The 23167-nt window shown below is 29.5% G+C and overlaps 1 protein-coding gene across 1 annotated transcript in view; it reads right to left on the reverse strand.

The window, feature by feature from the left end:
• LOC100205936 (5'-3' exoribonuclease 2) overlaps positions 1-23167 on the reverse strand; it is a 66898-nt gene that overhangs the window by 3224 nt on the left and 40507 nt on the right. The window contains exons 15-25 of the mRNA XM_065799754.1: positions 23060-23139; positions 18039-18096; positions 10279-10336; positions 9718-9767; positions 9589-9645; positions 9365-9478; positions 9166-9219; positions 8992-9092; positions 8610-8709; positions 372-422; positions 82-189 (exon numbers count right to left, since the gene is read on the reverse strand). Of these exons, the coding sequence (XP_065655826.1) occupies positions 82-189; positions 372-422; positions 8610-8709; positions 8992-9092; positions 9166-9219; positions 9365-9478; positions 9589-9645; positions 9718-9767; positions 10279-10336; positions 18039-18096; positions 23060-23139 (831 nt within the window). The remainder of the gene's footprint in view (positions 1-81; positions 190-371; positions 423-8609; positions 8710-8991; positions 9093-9165; positions 9220-9364; positions 9479-9588; positions 9646-9717; positions 9768-10278; positions 10337-18038; positions 18097-23059; positions 23140-23167) is intronic.

A 23167-nucleotide genomic window follows, 5' to 3' on the forward strand; every position in this document is an offset into this window, starting at 1 on the left:
AAGTACATTTTTTACTTTATTTATTTAAAATCATTATTCTTATGTTGTTAAAATAATATTTATTATTAATAAATAACTTACAGGTACTGTGCCTTTCTCAAACTTTACATCTAAGTCTTCAATATCACCAAAATCAGATGCAAAAGGAGCATAGTGAAAAGGATAAAACCAATTCCATGAACAACAACCCTTAAATAATAAAACAAGATAGTGTAGCAACTAACCTAACCATAATAGTGTATCAACTAACCTGATAATAATAGCATAGCATCTAACCTGATGATAGCAGTGCAGCAACTAACCTGATAATAGTGTAGCAACTAACCTGATAATAGTGTAACAACTAACCTGATAATAGTGTAACAACTAACCTGATAATAATAGCGTAGCACCCAACACAAACCAATAACATATTCATTAGCCTAAATTAGACAAAAGAATTACATATATAAGTTAAAAATTGGAGAATTAAAGTTTTCAATTTTAACATTAATATTTAAAACAATGTTAAAATATGCTTACTTTTTCATTTTCAATATATACAAAAAATATCATTTTGATTTTACTATTAAATTACTAAAACTATTACTTTGTCAATATATTTAACTCCTTAGAAAACTAAAATGTTTTTTAAAAAATCATTTTTTTTCTTTATAATTGACAAATGCTTATTTCATTTCTTACTTGACTTATGCTAATTGAACTTATAAAACACCAGTTTTGTAATTTTTTTAAACCACCTTAAGAATAAAACATAAGATGCTATGTAACATAATTTAACTACTCACTTTATTATAAATATCATTCCTAAAATCATGCAAAAAAAACTTGTTAAGTATGTATGTGTCTCTCTCTCTCTCTCTCTCTCTCTCTCTCTCTCTCTCTCTCTCTCTCTCTCTCTCTCTCTCTCTCTCTCTCTCTCTCTCTCTCTCTATATATATATATATATATATATATATTTATATACATTTCTGTTACCTGCAGTATCAGGAATTGACTAAATCCTAATGTTTATAATGTAATATAAAATTATAACTCTGAGTTTCATGTTACCACAATCTTCATGCAAGTACTAAAACTTTAATTTTGCTACTTGCCTGAAGAAGAGTCATTGAATGAAACTTAGAGTTGCAATATTATATTATATTAGAAACATTAGCATTTAGTTAATTCCTTGTCAAGCAGGTAACAGTAACATACAGTGGCGAGCAAAATAATAGGTGTGAATAATAAATTTCACTTAAATTGACATTTTACAGTATATTTTATAAAGTGACATCTAGGAACTGATTGCTACACAAACTATGCTTATTTTATTATAACAGAGAGCAGTATATTTCCAATTTCTTACAAATTTATGAGGGGAATACCCTATTTATATATTTGACCTACAAATTTGGTGGAGCAAAATAATAGGTGTGTGTTTATTTTAACCTGTTTGCTGTAGGATTAAAAACATTTTATTATTTTTATTTTTTTTATTATTTTTTTTTAAAACATCTTCGCTTCCAACAAGGCTGCAAGCAGCCATTAATTAAAGTTGGAAGTTACTGTAAGGGAAAAGATGAAGATTGTAGAGCAAGATAATGATTGACGAACGATTTAAAAGATTGCAAATTATATGAGTCAGGAAAGCAAGATGAAGGAAGCGAATTCCAAAGAACTGATGTTCGAGGAAAAAAACTAGACGAATATGCGTTTTTGGAGCACTTAGGAACAGTCACAGAAAAAGGATGACACTTAATTGAATGACGAGTAACACGAGAATAAATTTTAGTAGATGGCACAAGAGACGCTAGCTCTTTAGAGCAGTGCCCATTATAGTATTTGTAGAAAAGAGAAAGAGAAGCAACATTACGACGATGTGATAATGGTTGAAGGTTGGCTGCAAGAGCATGTCCAACTATGTTTACAATGCGTTTTTGCACCTTGTCTAAAAGAGAAAGGGCATCATTAGAAGATCCGCCCCAGATATGGCAACAGTATTCCATACAAGGCTGGATTTAAGATTTATAGAGATAGAGAATAGAATCCAGAGTATGAAAGTGCCGAGCTCGATAAAAAGATGCAACCTTAGCAGATGCTAATTTTGCAACCGATTTGATATATGGTTTCCAAGAAAGATTGGAAGTAAGAGTTAATCCTAGAAGATGAAGAGTAGGTGACTCATCGAGTACATCACCGTTCATAAATATAGGAAGATATAAATTATTGCAATAACAATTGGCTGAAAAAAATTGAGTTTTATCTGAATTAAAGTTCACCAGCCACTGTGAGCCCCATGCTGTAGCAGAAGTGAGATCCTTTTCAAGCTCAAATGCCCCCTCCAAGCAATCAGAGGGTGTTGGTTTCTTATCACGACAAGAATAAATGGTAGTATCATCAGCAAACAATGCCACCTTAGATGTGAGAATATCTGGAAGATCGTTAATATAAATTAAAAAGAGTATAGGGCCAAGGATAGAACCTTGAGGAACCCCTGAAGTTACAGAATAAGAAGAAGAGTGTTGTCCATCGAGGACAACTTTTATGCTATGATTGGAAAGGAAGGATTCAATGATCTTAAAGATGTTTCCGGATACACCATAAGAAGAAAGCTTATGGAGAAGACCAGCATGCCAAACTTTATCAAACGCTTTTGAAATGTCAAGAGCGATGGCCTTAACCTCTCCACCTTCATCTAATGCATGATAAAACCTGTCAGTTGTTTATTTAGTTAAGTTTATTAAGTTTATTTAGTTTAGTTTAGTTTATTTAGTTGTTTATTTATTTAAGTTATTTGTTGTTGATATAAAGGTAAGGTCAATATTTATGCAACTTATATAAAATAATAACATATCTTATTTGTATTGAATTAGAATTAGATATAAAATGGGAAGAGGAAAACATTGCACAGCAATAGAAAGAAAACTTATTAGAAACTTAAGAAAACAAGGAAAAACTTACAAGGAAATTTCAGTTACAATGGGATGTTCTCAAAATAAAGTTACAAATGCCTTAAAACCAGAAAAATCACGTGAGAATAGAGGAAGACCACGCAAAACGTGTCAGCGTACAGATGATCACATTACAATTATTTCAAAAAAAGACCCATTCAAGCCAGCAACAAAATTTTAAATGAAATTAATGAAAATATTAGTGTTTGGACAGTTAGAAGTAGGCTTTTAGAAAGTAAGTTGCCAGCTCGAACTCCGAGGAAAGTACCATTACTTGGTAGAAAGAACATTATGAAAAAAATTTTTTTTGCAAAAAATCACAGCGGAGGAAATATAATGGTGTGGGGTTGCTTTTCCTGGTACGGTGTGGGCCCACTTTTTTGGATCAAAGATATTATGACCCAATATACATACGTAGACATACTAAATAATGTCATGTTGCCATTTGCCGAAGTAAATATGCCAATAATTTGGCATTTCCAACAGGACTGCGACCCAAAACATACATCCAAAGCTGCAAAAGAGTGGTTTACGACCAATAATGTAAAAGTTTTAGAAAGGCCACCTCAGTCACCAGATCTAAATCCTATTGAGAATTTATGGAGGCAGTTAAAACTTAAAATTTCTGGACAAAATCCAAAAAATAGAAATGAACTGTGAATGATGCTCCAGGAGGCTTGGTACAGCATTCCTGTAGAAGTTTGCAGAAAACTAGTGGATTCAATGCCGTCAAGATGCACGGAAGTATTAAAAAATAAAGGGTATGCAACAAAATATTAATAATTTACAACCCTATTGACTTCCATCTTCATTTTTTATTTTACACCTATTATTTTGCTCGGTGTGGAATTTATTTTTTTTAAATTAAAATATATTATATATATTTAATAACTTAATTTTTATTAATTTCTGTTTATTTATGTAATAAAATAAAAGTTCTAATAAAAATTTAAATTTTTTATAAATTTGTTTCAAAGATATTCTCGTATTTGTTTATTTTTTGGTTCGCACCTATTATTTTGTTCGCCACTGTATATACTATATAGCTCTAGTTTATCTATTGAGGAGAGCAGATCAAGTGAAACAAAAAAAAAAAAAAAAGTTTAAACAAAAGATCTTTTCTAAGGAAAGAGAAATAGTTTAAAAACCTATTCCATTCACTTCTGTAAAAAACTAATGCTGCCAAAAAATTTAAATTTTATTAAATAAAATTTTATTAAAATTTTATTAAAAAATTTTATTAAAAAATTAAATTCTTGACTCAATGCATGGGTTTGCTTGTGTCACTGTTTTTATGACTAGGCAACTCATTCTATTATCTCCTTATGAGGGTACAGCTCTAAAACTCAGTTTTATGGTTCTGAGGCCGGCTGGTAGTCAGGTTTCCCGAACTCTGTGGTAGCTCTCAGAGAGGCTGATTCCATCAACAGCTGAAAAATATCAAAGTATTAACAGTGCCATGTTGCGCATGGATGGTGTCCCTGTTTGTACTTTTGGTGTGCATTGCGGAGGCCACATTTGGAGCCCTTTGCTACGGCTTAGGGTTTATTAGTAGTGAGGCAATTGCTTGGGCTATTAAACGGTGTTCTGAGTACTATCTATGCTTCGAGTCAAGTTCTTCAATCTAATTTAAAAATGAATAAAGTACCAAAAACTATAAAACACAAAAAACCATCATCATCACCAAGTTCTCTAAACCTATCATTCACTAATATTCGTGGTCTTCGAAGTAACTTTTCTTCTGTTGAGTCTTATCTCTTGCAAAGTTCACCAGACCTACTTGCTCTTTGTGAGACTAATTTGAGTTCGGCTGTCTCATCTTGTGATCTTAGTGTTGATGGTTATCTTCCTCTGATTCGTAAAGACTCCAATAGCCACATGCTTGGCCTGGGCATTTACATTCGTAAGAATTCACCTGTTTGTCGTGAAACTAGGTTTGAATCCACAGACTATTCTTTCATGTGTTTTCGTTTAGCACCACTTCACGCTATTGCCTTTCTCTTTGTTCTATATCGATCTCCTTCATCTCAAGACTGTACACTTTTTGATGTTATTTCTGATCATATTGACCAAGCCCTCTCTCTTTATCCATCAGCTAATATAGTTGTTGTCGGTGACTTTAATGCTCACCACTCTGAATGGCTTGGCTCTAGTGCCAGTGACTCTGCAGGCATTAAAGCCCACAACTTTTGCCTTTCCCAATCCTTAACTCAAACAGTCAACTTTCCGACCCGCTTTCCAGACAACCCGAATCATTTACCTTCTCTACTTGACTTATGTCTTGTTTCTGATCCTAGTCAGTGCTCAGTTTCTCCACATTCACCCTTAGGTGCTTCTGATCACAGTTTGATCTCTTTAAAACTAATATCTCATTCTTCTTCATCACCTGAATACCCCTACTATCGAACCTCTTACAACTACAGTAAAGCTGACTGGGATTCTTTCCGTGGATTTCTTCGTGATGGCCCTTGGGTAGAAATCTTTCAACTTCCTGTCGACAAATGTGCTTCTTATATAACTTCGTGGATTCAGGCTGGCATGGAATCTTTTATTCCCTCTCGACGATTCCAGGTCAAGCCTCACTCTCCTCCATGGTTTTCCTCACACTGTGCTGCTGCGATTGCCAATCGAAACCGTTACTTCCATATTTATCAGCAAAACAATTCTCCAGAAAACAGACGTCTTTTCATTACTGCTAGAAACAACTGTAAAAAGGTTTTGTCTAACGCCAAAACCCGCTATTCTCAGGTCATGAAATCTCGTATCTCATCTCAAAAATTAGGCTCTCGTGACTTCTGGAGAATCTTTAATAATATCAATAATAAGGGCAAATCTATAATTCCACCTCTCTTGTATGGTTCAGACTTTGTCACCTCACCTAAAGACAAAGCCGAACTGTTTGCTAAAAACTTTTCATCAATATCATCTCTTGATTCCACTAATTGCGTTCTACCTGATATTGCCAACAAACAGGTTGATTCATTGCTTGACATTCATATCACTTCAGCATCTGTATCTAAAGCGATTTCCTGTCTAGACTCTTCTACAGCTTGTGGCCCAGACAACATACCTGTTATTGTCTTGCAGAAGTGTTCTCCAGAGCTGTCGTCTATACTCTCAAAACTATTCAACAAGTGCTTATCAGAGTCTTGTTTCTATCTTCAAAAATTCTGGGGAGCGATCTGATTCGTCTAACTACCGTCCCATAAGTCTTCTTCCTATCATAAGCAAGGTTTTTGAATCTTTAATTAACAAACACTTAATTTCTCATCTTGAATCTAATAACTTACTTTCTGACCATCAATATGGATTTCGATCTTCTCGTTCTACAGCTGATTTGCTAACAGTAATAACTGACAGGTTTTATCGTGCATTAGATGAAGGTGGAGAGGTTAAGGCCATCGCTCTTGACATTTCAAAAGCGTTTGATAAAGTTTGGCATGCTGGTCTTCTCCATAAGCTTTCTTCTTATGGTGTATCCGGCAACATCTTTAAGATCATTGAATCCTTCCTTTCCAATCGTAGCATAAAAGTTGTCCTCGATGGACAACACTCTTCTTCTTATTCTGTAACTTCAGGGGTTCCTCAAGGTTCTATCCTTGGCCCTATACTCTTTTTAATTTACATTAACGATCTTCCAGATATTATCACATCTAAGGTGGCATTGTTTGCTGATGATACTACCATTTATTCTTGTCGTGATAAGAAACCAACACCCTCTGATTGCCTGGAGGGGGCATTTGAGCTTGAAAAGGATCTCACTTCTGCTACAGCATGGGGCTCACAGTGGCTGGTGAACTTTAATTCAGATAAAACTCAATTTTTTTCAGCCAATCGTTATCGCAATAATTTAGATCTTCCTATATTTATGAACGGTGATGTACTCGATGAGTCACCTACTCTTCATCTTCTAGGATTAACTCTTACTTCCAATCTTTCTTGGAAACCATATATCAAATCGGTTGCAAAATTAGCATCTGCTAAGGTTGCATCTCTTTATCGAGCTCACCACTTTCTTACTCTGGATTCTATTCTCTACCTCTATAAATCTCAAATCCGGCCTTGTATGGAATACTGTTGCCATATCTGGGGCGGATCTTCTAATGATGCCCTTTCTCTTTTAGACAAGGTGCAAAAACGCATTGTAAACATAGTTGGACATGCTCTTGCAGCCAACCTTCAACCATTATCACATCGTCGTAATGTTGCTTCTCTTTCTCTTTTCTACAAATACTATAATGGGCACTGCTCTAAAGAGCTAGCGTCTCTTGTGCCATCTACTAAAATTCATTCTCGTGTTACTCGTCATTCAATTAAGTGTCATCCTTTTTCTGTGACTGCTCCTAAGTGCTCCAAAAACGCTTATTCGTCTAGTTTTTTTCCTCAAACATCAGCTCTTTGGAATTCGCTTCCTTCATCTTGCTTTCCTGATTCATATAATTTGCAATCTTTTAAATTGTCCGTCAATCGTTATCTTGCTCTACAATCTTCATCTTTTCTCTTACAGTAACTTCCAACTTTAATGTGGCTGCTTGCAGCCTTGTTGGAAGCGAAGATGTTTAAAAAAAAAAAAAAAATCATTAGATAGTAGAAATATAAAGATAGATAAAATAGAGCTGTATTAAAGAAATAAATTTTGAAGAGAAAAAGATTAGTAATAAAAAATATACTGGTTAAATAAAGAAAAACTATTCTGTATCCTATATATATTTATGTTAATTTAGGGTGCTTAAAAAAAGATAAAGTAATTGGTTAGTAGGCGGTAATTGGCGGTAGTGGTGTAGTGGTAAAGCGCTCGCTTCATAAGCGAGAGGTTCCGAGTTCGATCCCCACCACGTCCCTGGTAGTACCGTGCTCAACTTGTTTCTCCGCGCAGCGGCCTTGTTCGTCAAGGTTCGTGTTTCGGAGTTATAGAGTTGAGAGAGGGTTATAACCACTAATAAGTAGCCTCCTCATCTGTAGTGGCTTTATCGGCCTTGAGGAGGTGAATAACAAAAAAAAAAAAAAAAAAAAAAAATTGAAAAGTGAAAAGTCATCTACTGAAACCTCTCAAATAGATGCATAAACAACTTTATTATTGGACTAAGTAATTTTATTTACAGGAATAATATGAATCCTAAAAAATACACCAAGATTATATGGTTGAAAAACTGCATAGAAAATCAGTGTATAGTAAAGAAGTATTTAACTTTTTTCAATAAGGATTCTTCCACAAAGGGTTATGTTGATGGTTACTAAAAAGTCAGTTGTTATTTAATCAAAACCAATAAATGTAACTAAGTAAACATCTGACCAAAACTTATCTTTTATTCAGCTTTGTTAAAATCTAGATATCTAATTAACTGGTCTGAAATAGTAAGAGAAAATATAAATAAAATTTTAATAATAATTGAAAATGCACATGAATCTTTTTTTTTTAAATCTGGAGTTTTCTTGATGTTATGTAATAATTTGTAAAAGTAAAACTGAATACATTAATAAAACTAATTATCTATAATAAAACATATAAGATATTCATAAAACTATCTGTATCTATTATACCTAGTTTAGTTATAATAATTGCTATATTATTTACTTACACATTGTTTATATATGTAATTATAAAATACTATCTCTATTTAAATACTGCTAATAAAAAATATATATATATAAAAAAATTAAAAATATTTTTACAGTGTGCTTGCGAAACTTCTGAAAATATACTGGATCTTTCTCTTTCGAAACACTAAATTTATGCAAATAATATCGCTCTTTCCAACCCTCTTCCCAAAGTCTAAAAAAAATAATACTAACTTGTACTTAACTAACTTTTCTAGGAAAATGTTAGCAATAAGATTTAAAATTTTTTAAACAAATAAAAAAAAATTTAATAAACTTAGTTTCACCGTTGAAAAGAAAAAAAAAAAATTGTTTCTTTTATTGTATAATCATTACATTGTGACTTTGTTAACAACAAAGCAGCCATAAAACATTTTAAAATCGTTTTAATAGAAATAAATACAAACAATATTTTAAAATCATTTTAATATAAATAAAACAAAATATTTTTTATTACCTGATATTATCAACTGGTTCATCATCAGATTCATTTTTTTCTACATCATCTTCTGCATGTCTTTTTCTACTTCTGCTTACTGGTGTAACTTGTATGGAGTTCTATTGAAAACATTATATAATGTGAAAAAATAAACATTAATAAGAAAAACAATGTTATACACTATCAACTTACTGAACTATTATTTGTTGAAGGTGTTAGCTGTTGTCTTAAATCAGCTGCTGCTTTCTTTGTTTAAACAATAATAATTAAGGAAATTATTAAACAGTTTATAACATAAAACAAATAAATAGAATCCTTAAATTACAAAAGATATCTAATAATTTCCGAAAATGCTTTTAAGAGTAAAAAACGGCTTTAAAAACAAAAATACCATATTTGGTGAAACTTCATTAAATGCGCTAGGAGTTCTCATAAAAGGTGAATGATTTGCACCAAGGGGTGTTCCATTCATCCTTGGTGACCAAAAAGGAGAATCACAGCCTTCCTTGTTAGATTTAAAAAAAAAAAAAAAAAAAAAAAGATTATAGTATTTCTTATTATATCATTTCAATTAGAATACAATATACAAAAGCATCTTAAAAAATAAAAACACACCATTTTTTGTCGTTTGTTTCGTTCATCGTTTTGCTTTTTTCGTGCTTTCATATTTTCCTAATAATAAATATATTAAAAGTAGTAATACATTAACACATGATTATTTTACGCTCATATAAAATAACTAACCTCAAATTGCTGTCTTTTTCTAAAGATTTCATCTTCAACATCACCAACTTCTAAAAGCATTATAATAAAGTAAACTGTAGAAACTAAATTAATTTTGATACTTTATAAAAAAACTCATTTTTTAAATATGTAACAAATATTCAAAAATATTTTGGTTTTATTTTGAGTGCTTAAATTATAATAATAAATGTGAATTTGGTTAGATATTTTTTAAATATCAAAAATTACACAATAAAAATAAAAATAATGAAAAATAAATGCTTCAACATAACACATTAGAAATTCCTTTAAAATTGAACATTTAAAATATTCTAAGAACATTAAAATTTATATGAACAGTATTTATATTACAATAACCTAGGGCAAAACAATAACAAAAACAATATAGTAGAAAACATTTTCTGGCATTTTTTGTATTTTGTTAAACACTTTTAGCCAAAATTATTTAGCATTAATTAAATATATTTTTAAATTAAAGCTGAAACATACTTTAACATCAAACCTGAAAAATATTTTAAAATCAAAATTAAGTTTTAATTATTAAATTGTTAAGAAATATACCTTGCAAAATACGTTGTACTCTTTTTAAATTTACAAAGCCATTGTCACCAAGGTAACCCTAAGTAAAATTAGTGATAAATCACAAAATGCCAACACAAAGCACCATTAAAAAAAAAGAAAAGAAAAGTTGATTACATGTTTTTTAGTAAAAATTCAAAGTTTAGAATATTTACAAATAACGGGTGATAACTAAAAAATGAGTGGCTATATAAAAAACAAATATTTAGAAAATGAAAATTATATTTATTTTAATTGAAGGTACGCCACTTATCTTTAAGATAAAATTAATGAACATTCGAATGTGGTCCATCATCAGCAGTTCAACGTAGTTTTGTCATGATGTTGGAACATTAGCATTGTACAGCATTTATATCGATTTGACGAATGCATCTTTTGATTCGAGTAATCAATTGTTTGTAATTCTTAGCTCTCCAGTTGTTTTTGTATACTAACAAACTCAAATATCCAAAGAAATCTTTAATTGGGCAACACAGAGGCAAGTTTGTCAGATTGCGGTTTTTGGTACATATGGGATATTTTGGCTCTCCGAGAAGACGTGTTTTTTTGGCATAATGTGATGATGCTTTTATCTGGCCGAATCAAGTAAATGCCATCCGAATGATATTTTTGAAGAAATGGAATCAATATTTTCTTCAAACATTGATTTTGGTATACTTCTTGATTAATAGCCAAACCATTTGGCTTAAACAATGGCTTGGAAATTCCCCTCTCAGATATGGCCATGTACAGCATCACATCTGCTCAAACTTGTGTTTATATTTGTATTTTACTTTTGTAGGTGTTGAGAACTTTTATCTGCAAAATATTGATCATTTCCTGGAACTTGCGTTTTGGAGAATGGGAAGTAACTTTCGTCACCCAAAACAAAACATTTTTCAGAATAATTTCAGGTCATTCAGCGGCATTGAGATTTCACGGTTCATATTTGTTGCTCAGTGTATTCTGCTTTTGTTTTTTTTCGGCAGACTATTCCTTGTTGAACGATTTGCAGATAAAAGGTTGCATACATTTGAACTTTTCTGCAGCACCTTGTTGACTTATTGAATCATTGTTATTAAAAGCACCGTGAAGCAAACAAAGTCCCTTCTTGTTTGTTATTTAAGCTGGTCTTCCACTACCATTTTTACAATAGGTTGTTAAGAATGCCAAAATACGGTAAATAGTTAAAACTGGAACATTTTCGGTTTTAAAATGATTCACAGTAAACTTTTTTCCAAGATTTTGGTGCATTTGATAAAACTGTACAATGCACTTTCGTAGTACAACTTGTTTTGACAGCATTTTAAACAACTGAATTAGCTGATGCAAAACAAAACATATAAGTCTATAAGCAGAGAGAGTATAGTTTCACATAGGAGTACTTTTCTTTTTTTAACTTTTGCGGTTTAATTTCAGAGGGTAAGAATTATTCTCACTTTTTAGTTATCACCCGTTGCTATAAAAAACCAGAAAATTTTGCATTCTCTAAATAATATATAAATTAGACAATGAAAAACCAGGATATCAAGATAGAAATAAAATATAGCAAAAACACTTGCTCAAAAATATAATCTTTTTTGTACTAAAAAGTAGAAAATAAACTTTTTAATTTAAATTTAATAGTTCAGAAACTAAAGATTGAAAAGTCTGCACAAGGTTTATATAGAAACATACCGGTCAGTCTTTAGTTTACAGAACTATTAAATTTAAACTAAAAAGTTTATTTTCTACTTTTTAGTACAAAAAAGATTATATTTTTGAGCAAATATTTTTGCTATATTTTATTTTCTACTTTTTAGTCTTAACAAAGAGTTACAATATATTAATATTGAACAAAATTTTTTTTAAAAAAAAAGTATTTTTCAAAGATCTAAAAAAAAAAAAAAAAAAACCAACAAGCAATCTCAGCCAATTTTAAAAATGAAAAGATGTATTTATAAAAACAAAAAAAGTATATTATTTAAAAAAAAGATTAACAAACCCACAAGCAATATTAGCCGATTTTTAAAACTAAAAGATTTTTCAATGAAAAGATTACTTTTAAAAGCAAACTTGCAAGCAATTTAGTAGCATATTTTTATATAAAATGTTAGTTTTGCGTGCACAAAGGACAACAAAGTTACTAGATGAAGAGTTTATATCAAGTGAAAAAAAAGTTTATAAAAAGAGTTTATGTACTTGCTGTAGACATGCAGTGTTGCATACATAAGAAAAAATAGTTGACAAAAATTGGTCAAAAACTGCTGATTTATTTTTCTAATTTAGTTTTTCGTTGACAAATTTATTTGAAAAATTTACAAAATCAACCATACAAAAAATTGTAATTAATTACAAAAAAACTATTTGACTGATTACATAAAAAAAATATACATTAAAAAAATATATATATATTTGATAAATAATAATAAAAATAATAATATATGTATATACATTCATACAAATATATATCAGTGGTGTACACTTGGATTTTGGTCAGTTGCCCACAAGGCCACTGAGACTAAAAATTTAGGTAACTTGGGTCCCCGCTAATGTTTTGAGTTGCCCGTCAACATTTTTTCAAAAAAATTGCTTATAGCTATATTCTCATACAGTTTTGGTCATTTTTACAATTTACATTTTAGCGCTATCGGTAAACTAAAAGATATTTCTACAAACCAAAATAATTATAATAAACTATTGAGGAATTAAACGCACTTAAATAAATTATCAAGTCTGTAGATTGCGTCTTTAAAAACACGTATATAATAGAAGGCGAGCTTTAACTAAAACAGCAAAGTTAGTTTTTCTTGGTATACATTATAGTTGTTAGCCGGAAGATTTTGTACAATTCCACAAAAATAAAATTCTTTCGAAAGAAGATTGAGAACGAGGAATTACAAAAACAACATTGAATATTACAAAACATTTAAAATTGTAGATGTTCATTTCGCTAATGCTACTTCCGAAATTTAGCTTTTTGCAAGTTGAATTACAAAATGGACCTATTTTGCTACATACAAATGTAGCATTTTTGGAAGGAGCAACTTGAGAAACAACTCCCAAGATGGGAGTTTTGTTATCCATGTAATGAAGTCTTCTAACTTCAGTTGTGCCTGATTTATTTTTCTGCAAAGGTTTTAATTACTTTTGTCGGATCATACAACTCGATTTCATTTTCATCTATATTGATACATAATTGTACCGTTAGTAACATATTACTCACTCATGTTCTTTATTTTGTCTTAATGTTTTTCATTGTGCTGAAACCTCTTTCTGCATCAGTCGAAACTTAAACTACGGCACAATAAAAAATCAATCAGTGAAAATAGGTTAGTAAATCTATCTGCTTTGAAATGCTTTGTTATTTCTGCCCAAGGCAGCAGCGGAAATGATTTGGAACTAGTAATGGTCCAAATTTCCATTATTTTCTTTAAAGATATCCATTCAGATTGAACATTTTAACATCTACTGGTTTATGATTAAGTTGTTGACATAATATTTTGTCATCGATAAGGACTTTAATGTTATTGTCTCATACATTTTTATGTTTCTTTTTATTGTTTTCAGTTGTGAAAAATTTTTTATCTTTCCATTCAGCTGTGTTTAACAAACCGCCTGCCTCTGCAAACACACCTGGTACATACATTTGAGCATCATTTTAAAATACACTCCTTCATGGATGTTACAATAAAAACTCGAGCTTCGTATTTTATTACTTTGTTTGAATTTACAACTCTGTAAAAAGAGCACTTCTTCCAGAAAAAAACACTGGAGTCTGGATTCTTTTCAAATCTTTTTAAATTAACAACTGCCTGATCGAGTGAATACTGAACTTTGTGCATTGATATGTTTTTTTCTTGTGTTACCTGTAAATAAAAATGTAAACAATATTAATTTCGATGTATTGTGAGTATTTTATCTATACAACTGTTTTTTAAATTTATTGGAAAACAATTTTTTTTTATTAAATTTAGGTTTTCCTTCGAAAAATATTTGCGTATTTTTATTAAATACTATATAGTATCAGTGCCATCTTTACCTACATTCATCACAGGAAAATGCCAGAAAGCTATCTAAAAATTAGAGGCCATTATAAAATCGAGGAACTTTTTATTATGCAAAATAACAATAGTGGGCAAATATCCTAATTTCACTAGGCAATGCTTTTCAAAATGGCGGGGGCCAGGTCAGTGCAATGGCTAGGGAGTCAGAGGTCTGCCCAAAAACCATCATTAGGGTCCCAAAATTTACGCTCAAAATTTAATTATTTGTTTTCTAAAGTAAATTATAATGAACAAACTTCTTTTATTGTTTTTAAATCTTTTATTGTATATCATTAAGCAGTATTTAATAATGAAATTAAAATATAAATATAATAAAAGTTAGAATATATTACAAATATTTGAATTTATTGAATAATGAAAGCTCTAATTAACATCTTCTTTTTGTGTGTAGTCTACCAAAGTATGACTATGAAAAACAAACGCTGAAAAAACTCAAAGTGAAACAGCGACAAAACAAGTTTACAAAATTTGAATTAATTCATTCTTTTTAAGAAAATTTTAATTTGAAAAAGTCGTTAACTTTTAACAACTTTTAAACAAATAGTTTTAAGTGTTTTAAATAAATAGTTTTAAAACGACAAAGCAATTTTATAACATTTGAAGTAATTTGTTCTTTTAAAGTAAATTTTAACTAATGACTTAAACATTTTACTTTTTAAGTTTTAATTATTAAACTTTTAGGTAAATATTACTTATAAAATATTATTATACTATTTTGAGTTTTATTTATATTATTTATTTATATAGTGCAATGATTAAACCTAATACCTTTGGAAAAACTGTCATTGCTTTATACACATCAAGAATATATCGCCATTGACATAAAATCCTGTAATTTCTTTGCAAAGAACATAGCCTTTGATTTCTGCGCTGCCCTATAGTCGCTTTCCAAGTTGATGGTATTATAACTACTAATATGGGTTTTAAAAATATTCTCAAACACATTTACCATATGAGCCACCCATCTAGTACCATTAACACGTACTACACTAGACTTGCCTGCAAAAAAAAAAAAAAAAATTATATTAATGTTCAAAAATTGCCTATAACGCTAAGACAAATAGAAATATTATAATTGATTTACTAAAAAACACTAAATTCAAAGTAAAAACCATTATGGCATTACATCAAAACTTATTTATTTAAATACCTTTTACAGCATAAACTTTGCACGCATCATGATAAACTGCAGATATAATAGTTGAATTTCTATGATAGACAAAGAGCTGTTCACAAAATATTTGCAAAATTTGGAGCTCCTTCGATGTGCTAGCAACATCTTTTAATGCCAGCTGCAATCGATGCAACAAACAATGTGTAAGAGTACAAAAGAAAGTTGTTGCAAGTAATTTTAATCTTTTGCTAAACGCTATGGCTTCGTCCAGTTAAAAGATTTACGCCATCGGTAGTTAAGTATACCATGAGAGGCGCTTCATTTTCTATTTTACTGATAACTGATTGTTATGCTTGTCTGGCTCTTCCTCACTCATGAAACCTTTAAAATGTTTGTCATTATAGTCTTTGCTGTCACTAAACATATCGTAAATTTTGTCTTCTTTGAGTACTACTTCTTCATCTGACTCTACATCTTCAATATTTGCAGCTATTCTTAAAGGTTTTTTCAGAGGACTCCATTTCATTTCTGATTTTAAAAGTTTTAGCACTAAGGCTGTAAGTTGGATGGCATTTGGTCATGCGACACTGTTTATTGCCAGAAATCTAGTCATAATATTTCCATTAACCAAGTAACACAGGTAAACAACCACTTGCTCCAGTCTATATGCACCAGTAGATATGTCCACAACAATGCTAAAAAGTTTAGCTGTTAAGAATTGCATTCTGAAGTCATTTAAATAAACATCTGATATTGTTAATCCAAAATCAACTCCTGCTTGTCTATTATGGTATGTTGTTCCGATATCTACACCTTTTGTTTTATCAAACCTTGCTAAAAACTTGTAATCAGAAAATGGCTATCAACACGCCATAGATATTTTGAAACAAAAATTAGAATTGGTTTAAGACTTTCTGATAAAGTTGTTTTGAGCCTTTGAACTTCGCTAAACTTATTGTGTTTCTCTTTTTCTAAATTTTGTTGTCTGTCCGTCGCAAGGGCGTGCTGTATATTTGTCGGTTTGCAATGCTTACTGACACTCTTGACTCTATATGATATAGCATCAAATACAAATGGATGTAGCTTCATTTCTTTTATTGTTGGTAACTTTTTGTTAATTGGTGAGCGCGGTAATGCTTCTCACAGCAATTTAAGCAAATCATAATATGCTGAATTTAATCATTGAATTCTTTTGTTTTTTTGTGCTTATTATTAAGTCCTTCTAGACAGCTTTTAACACTCTTCATTGCCTCTTCTGTATACAATTCTGATATTTTGTTATATCAAAGACAAGTATATTCTTTCAACCATGATGATTAAACCATTCATATCCATTTATTTCGGTCATATTGGCTGCTGTTGGCTTCACCATTTTTAACTTTAACATTGCCATCATTTCTGTTTTCGCCCACCACGAAATCGATACTTAGAGTTTTTTGTTTACATGTGGTAAAAAAGTCAGATGTCATTATATTAATTAAATTTTTATTTTAAAATCAGAGTTTTTACATAAAAAAATATGTAACATAAGGATGTCTGACAACGTATGAAGATGCAGTTATTTACACCAAACAAGACCATTGTTTTTTAATGATTTCCGTTATAAGTAACTTTTTTTCTGTGATGGCAAAAAAATCATTTATTATAGTCTAACAAATAATAGCTAAACAATTACACCATAAACTATGTCAGAGTTTTTGTTTTATTTTTAGTTAATTTAGACTGTCTAGTCCTTCAATAATTGTATTATCGGAAGTATCACTTCTGATCCTACGATCCAACTCTCCTGGTTTTGATCCATGTACATAGAACTATTTTTCTACAAATTTTATTATATTATTTTTCTCTAAATGCGAAAATAGTTGGTTCATCTGGTTGGGTGACTGAATTGCACGTATATATACTACACACACACACACACACACACACACACACACACACACACACACACACACACACACACACACACACACACACACACACACACACACACACACACACACACACACTTATTTTTGCATATTTAGATCATTCAGTGAGCAGAAAGTAGCAACACTCCCTTGCATGTTCTCCTTAGATAGTCAGTCAATGTATATACTGAAACCCTGACAGTTAACATATGATATCCAAAGGCGATAAGCATACTTTGATAAGCAGTATAACTTCAAACTGAAATATGTAGCTGCCAGGGGCTTCAGTACATTGTTGAGTGATAATAATAAGTTGAACATGCAACGAAGTGCTGCTACATCAACTAAGGGTGTATATATATACATATATTTAAATCAATAATTTGTTTGAATACCTGGTTTAATACCTTTAATACCATATTACTGAGAGTATTATAATTCAATAACTCCTAAATACTTGTTTGATTTTCTGGTTTATTTTTTATTGATTATTGGATTCTCTAATATAGATTATGCACAATATATAAATTTTATCCATTCATTAAAAAGATCATATATAGTATACACGATCTACAAAACACTTTCTTTAGTGAATTCTTTCTATAGAATAAAAGAATTTAAAAAATTTTATAAATGAGGACTTATTGTTAAATCTTTTGTTAAAAGCTATTTATCATGTTTAAAACAACTTACACCCAATTGTGGCAAACATCTTTTGTAAATGTTAACAAGGCGATCAATTGCCCCCTCTCTAAAATATTCAAATTTAATATAATAATAATAAAAAAACAGTTTTATAACTAAAAAAAATAAGATAAAACTAAACTTCTTATAAAATATAAATAACTTAAAAAAAACCTAAAACGGTAAAAAAAAGATTACAAGTATCAAATCTAAGTTTTTACATTTAGTAAGCTTTTTTTTAGTAGTGCCACTAGTGTTATCAAGTACAAAAAAGTCTTTTATTTGAATGAGCATTAAAAAAAAGAAATGATGATCATTAAAAAAAGAAATGCTGAACACTAATTTTACCAAACTGCAATTAAAGTCTTAATACTTAACAACAAATAGTAACCAAAATGATTAAAAACCAGCCCTCGGAATAAGCAAAAATGAGGTCAGCAATCTTTTGCCGACCTTAGTCTGTTAAAGGTCGGCATCAGGTTGGCAAAAAAAATTTGACTCAAAGGTTTTACAATAAAATATAGAAACGAGGTCGGCAATTTTTTTGCTGACCTCAAACACTTCTAAGTTACTAATTATTTAAAATCAAAACAGTGTTCAAATTTCAACTTTAATTCCAACTAAAACTTTAGTAATAATAAAAAAGTAACAAAAAATTGGATTTTATTAACTAAACTATTATAGTCTAATCAAAAATTATGTAGCAATCTGTTAAACTATTAAATTTCCCTTTTTGATTTGACCAGTTTGAAATTAAAAAATCGAAAAAAAGAAAACACTATAATCAACAAATTAGAAAAATTTACTATGCTTTGCATAAAAATCTATGCATGCATGTGTGTGACTGCATAAATAAACATTTATTTGATGGGCAACAAAAAGATCTAATCTGTTATTAAAGAACTAATAAAATTGTAAAACTACAAGTCTACAAGTAAAAACTGATGTCTTGAAATTGATTAAATTGATGTCTAAATTAGATGTTACAATTAATAAATAAAACTTTTGAATCTTTCAAACAATATATTTTACTACATACTATCACAAATTTAAAACTTTTGAATAGAGTGAAACCGATATATATATTTTTTAATGAACTTTATTTATGAACAATTTCTTAATAGAACTTATTCAACTCTTCTTATAATAATCTGTTTAAATTTCATTTTAAAAAAAAATTATGTGCTTAAAATAATATTACAAATGTTTTTAAACAAAAATTTTAAAACAAACCATGTGATTTTATACAGAAAAATAAAATTTGTGTTAACCAATCATTGAGAGCTGTTTATGACTTTTTTTTTACAGCTCCAGCATATTAAGAAAATATACAGCTGCAACTTGACTCATTTTTTGCATGAATTTCATAGAAGTAGAAGCAAATAATATTTAATAAATATTTTCTGGTTTTAACCATTTATTTCTAACTAATATCAATAGTTTAAAAAATATTAAATATACTATTTGTTTGTTAAAACAGCACGAAATGATAAATAAAATCCAAAGCCATATGAATCTTTTAGCCTGGCAAAATTTGAGTATAGAAAACACCCAACATTGAAAACATTGTTAACTTAAGTCACTGGAAGTGTTGTGGTGATTTTTGTATGCTGTTTGAATAATAAAAATAAGATAAAAAAGGAAAAGCTATATTCCTCTAAAGCATTTTTTTCTTTTTGGATAAAATCTTGATTAAACTGCTGGGTTGTTTTTTTTACCATATCCAGTGCATTCTCTTAAGAACTTTCATTTTTGGAGTTAAGTCATTTAATTGTTTATCTAAAAAATTCATCAGCTTCTTCTAATTTAATGAATCCAAAATTTTGCTTATTAAGCTTTTGCATCAATCATATTCAATCAACTGTTTTAAAAACAGTTTCCAAACATAGACCAAGTAACTGAGATTGTTGAACTTTAACGTAACTGGATACAGCATTTTAAATGTGCTCAACCAACAACAGTAAAGAATATATTTGAGTATGTTGGAATGTCTTATAAAATACAAATAAGAACAAGTGCAAAGAAAAAACATACAAAAATATTTCAGTAATCACAAGGTTGCAAAAGCTTGTCGAGTACTGAAATGTACATGCAAGCTTTTTAAAACCTTACAAATACCTAAACAACATTCCAAATAATAGTCCACACAACATTGGTAAACGGTGGGCTGAAGTGCACTAGTACTTCAGCCTCATCAGATTCACTAAATGTACCTTTAATGTCCTAGTCTTCAATGATATTATTTTAAGTGCTTTGATGCTATGAAAGTTTTGCTATGTCTAGATGCTAGACCAACATTGAGAAAAAACATTTTCTCTATAAATTGTCTCCCTTTAATTTAGACTGTTTATATTCAGCTAAAGTCTAAACTTGGTCATAGACATTTTAATGGCTGAACTCTATGCCCAACTTTTTAGCCGTGTCATGGTTCAAATTTTTTATTTTTTCCCGTTAAACATGTTAAATGAAGGGCTGTTTTAAAAAACTAACATACTTATTGCTTTCTTGAATTCTGCTTTAAAGATAGTGGTAATATTTTTGAAAAAGTTGCCTAAAAACATTTGCTTTTTATGTTCACAGTGCAACAAAGAGTCTCAGACAAAATACCTTTAAAAATATTTTTAGGTTATTGTGTGCGCACAACTTTTTTTCTTTTCGATTCTAGGTAACTTTCATGTAAAGCATTTTGTGACTTTTCTTAACATGTCATTTAACGTTTGAGGTTAGTTTATCTTACTTGTTTTCTATCCAACCCCATTTTAACTTTCACGCTTTAAACTTTTTTCAGCTTCATTCTTGTTGACAGGTTTGAAAAATATAGCCATCATCTTTCTCATTGACAAAAAACAAAATTGATTCATTTAGCAAACATATCTCTATTCTCTAATGTAAGAAAGAAGGTGCTATCATCAAAAAACACTCTTTTTAACTACCATGTTTGTAAAATGATTCTATCATTTAAAATATTTTAAAAATTAGTTATAAATAATAACAAGTACGGTATATTTTTACTTCCTCTGTAAAGTAACAGTTAAAAAAACTTGCGCTAATTAGTTAATAATACACTAATGCAGTTTATTATTAGTTGCTTTTTAACAATACAAATAAATGATGCAAATGATTGGCTACCACAAATCATTTAATCCAATGATTTTTTGTAATGCTTTTAATTGGTTACAAAATTTAGAATTTTTAACATTTCTTAACAAACAGAAACCAAATAAAAATATAACCAAAAAATAGCACTAACCACCTAAAGCTTAAAGTAGTTTTTATTTAATTATTAATAAGACTTCAAAATTTATTTAATAATAAAAATTGAACTTTTTTTTTAAGTTTTGTGTTGCAGTTTTTAATATTTTAATTCTTAAACATTAAGTAAAAAAGTATAAATTAAAAAATAGTGAAAAATTGAAAGAAAGTTAAACTTTTTAATTTAAAATAAATTATGAGTTAATATGCTTGCTAATGTATTATTTTGTCTACTTTGCTATGTATTATTTTGTCTACTTTGTTATCCATGATTTGTCTACTTTTTTAATTTCTTCAATATATTAAAAAATAATCAAATGCATTAATCTTTGGACAAGATTTTTTGGTAAGTGAAGTGGCTTATTTTCCATATCAATAACTTTGTTAGTTCGCAGACTTTCTTCACAGTTTAGCTAGAATGATATAGCAGTATTTTTATGTTCTTTCAAATAAAAAAATATTTTTATTCTACTTAGCAATCTTTGTTAACTTTATTTCTAATATTTATCTCTGTTAATCTCTGTTAACTTTATTTCTAATATTTATCTCTGTTAATCTCTGTTAACTTTATTTCTAATATTTATCTCTGTTAATCTCTGTTAACTTTATTTCTAATATTTATCGCTGTTAATCTCTGTTAACTTTATTTCTAATATTTATCTCTGTTAAATCTCTGTTAACTTTATTTCTAAAATCTCATTGAGTTAAAACTATATAGGGGAGACCGGGGCTAGTTGGCTCAGTTTTTACTCTATGAGCTCTGTAGCCCTAACAGTACATTTTTTAAAAAATATTAAAGTGTAGTCTTAAAGAGTATGGATTAGGGTATCTTATAAAATTTGCATTCATTTACAAAAAAAAATTCTTGGGGCCTTTCCGGACCCTCAAAAAAAAAAAAAAAAAATTTGCGCCAACTTACCCCACCACGGGGTAAGTTAGCGCAAACTATAAAAATGATTATTAATGCACTATTAAGTGAAAAATTAATAGAAATTTTTTAAAAATTAATTTTTGCAACAATTTTATCCCAAAATTTAATATTACTTTTAGCTGGTACCAAATATTAGTCCGTATAAAAGCAAAACAGCAACCCACCTTTTATCTGTGGAAAAAAAAAAACAAAAAAAATTTTTTTTCAATTTTTTTGTAAGAATAAATATTTTCAATATTGTTAAAAATAGAAAAAAATAATTTTGTAAAAATAAATATTTTTTTCCATAGTAAATGCTATGAGCCAACTTACCCCGTGAAAAATTTGTCAACTTACCCCGAAAGCTTTTTTTTTAATAGACAGCCTATACATCCTGAAAAACGGCAGCTTTAAAAAAAAAGTATGACTGGATATAGTAAACCAATTGTGACTGGAACTTTTACAATAATTTTTTTTTCATACGACTAAATATTTTCTTTAAAAAGCAAATGATGTTCTAAAAGTTACGTTTTTGTCCAAAAAACGCATAAATCTCAATATCTCCCATGCGCATGCACGAATCCTGACAATACTACAGTGAATGACGAAATGGTCAATAAGGAAGTTTCTGAGTAATTTTTGTCACTTTCTGATGAAAGGCTCTAAAGATAAACGCAGTTCGTCAACTTACCCCTGCGGCCAACTAGCCCCGGTCTCCCCTACTATAGTATCAAAGTAGTTTAACACTGTAGTCAAGTTTAAACTAGATAATATATAAAAATTTAGACTTGATACATTTTTTTAATCTTGCCTCATTCAATAAATAAATTTTGAAATAACACAAACAATAGCTTTAAATAGTTCAAACCTGATCTCTAACGAAGGAAGATGAGGTAAAAAATCATTACCAACAAAAAAACACATAAACACCCAATCATCTAATGCTCTCTAAAAAAAAACATTTAATAGAAAAGAA

The sequence above is a fragment of the Hydra vulgaris genome, chromosome 06 (genome assembly GCF_038396675.1).
Source record: "Hydra vulgaris chromosome 06, alternate assembly HydraT2T_AEP".
NCBI lineage: Eukaryota > Metazoa > Cnidaria > Hydrozoa > Anthoathecata > Hydridae > Hydra > Hydra vulgaris.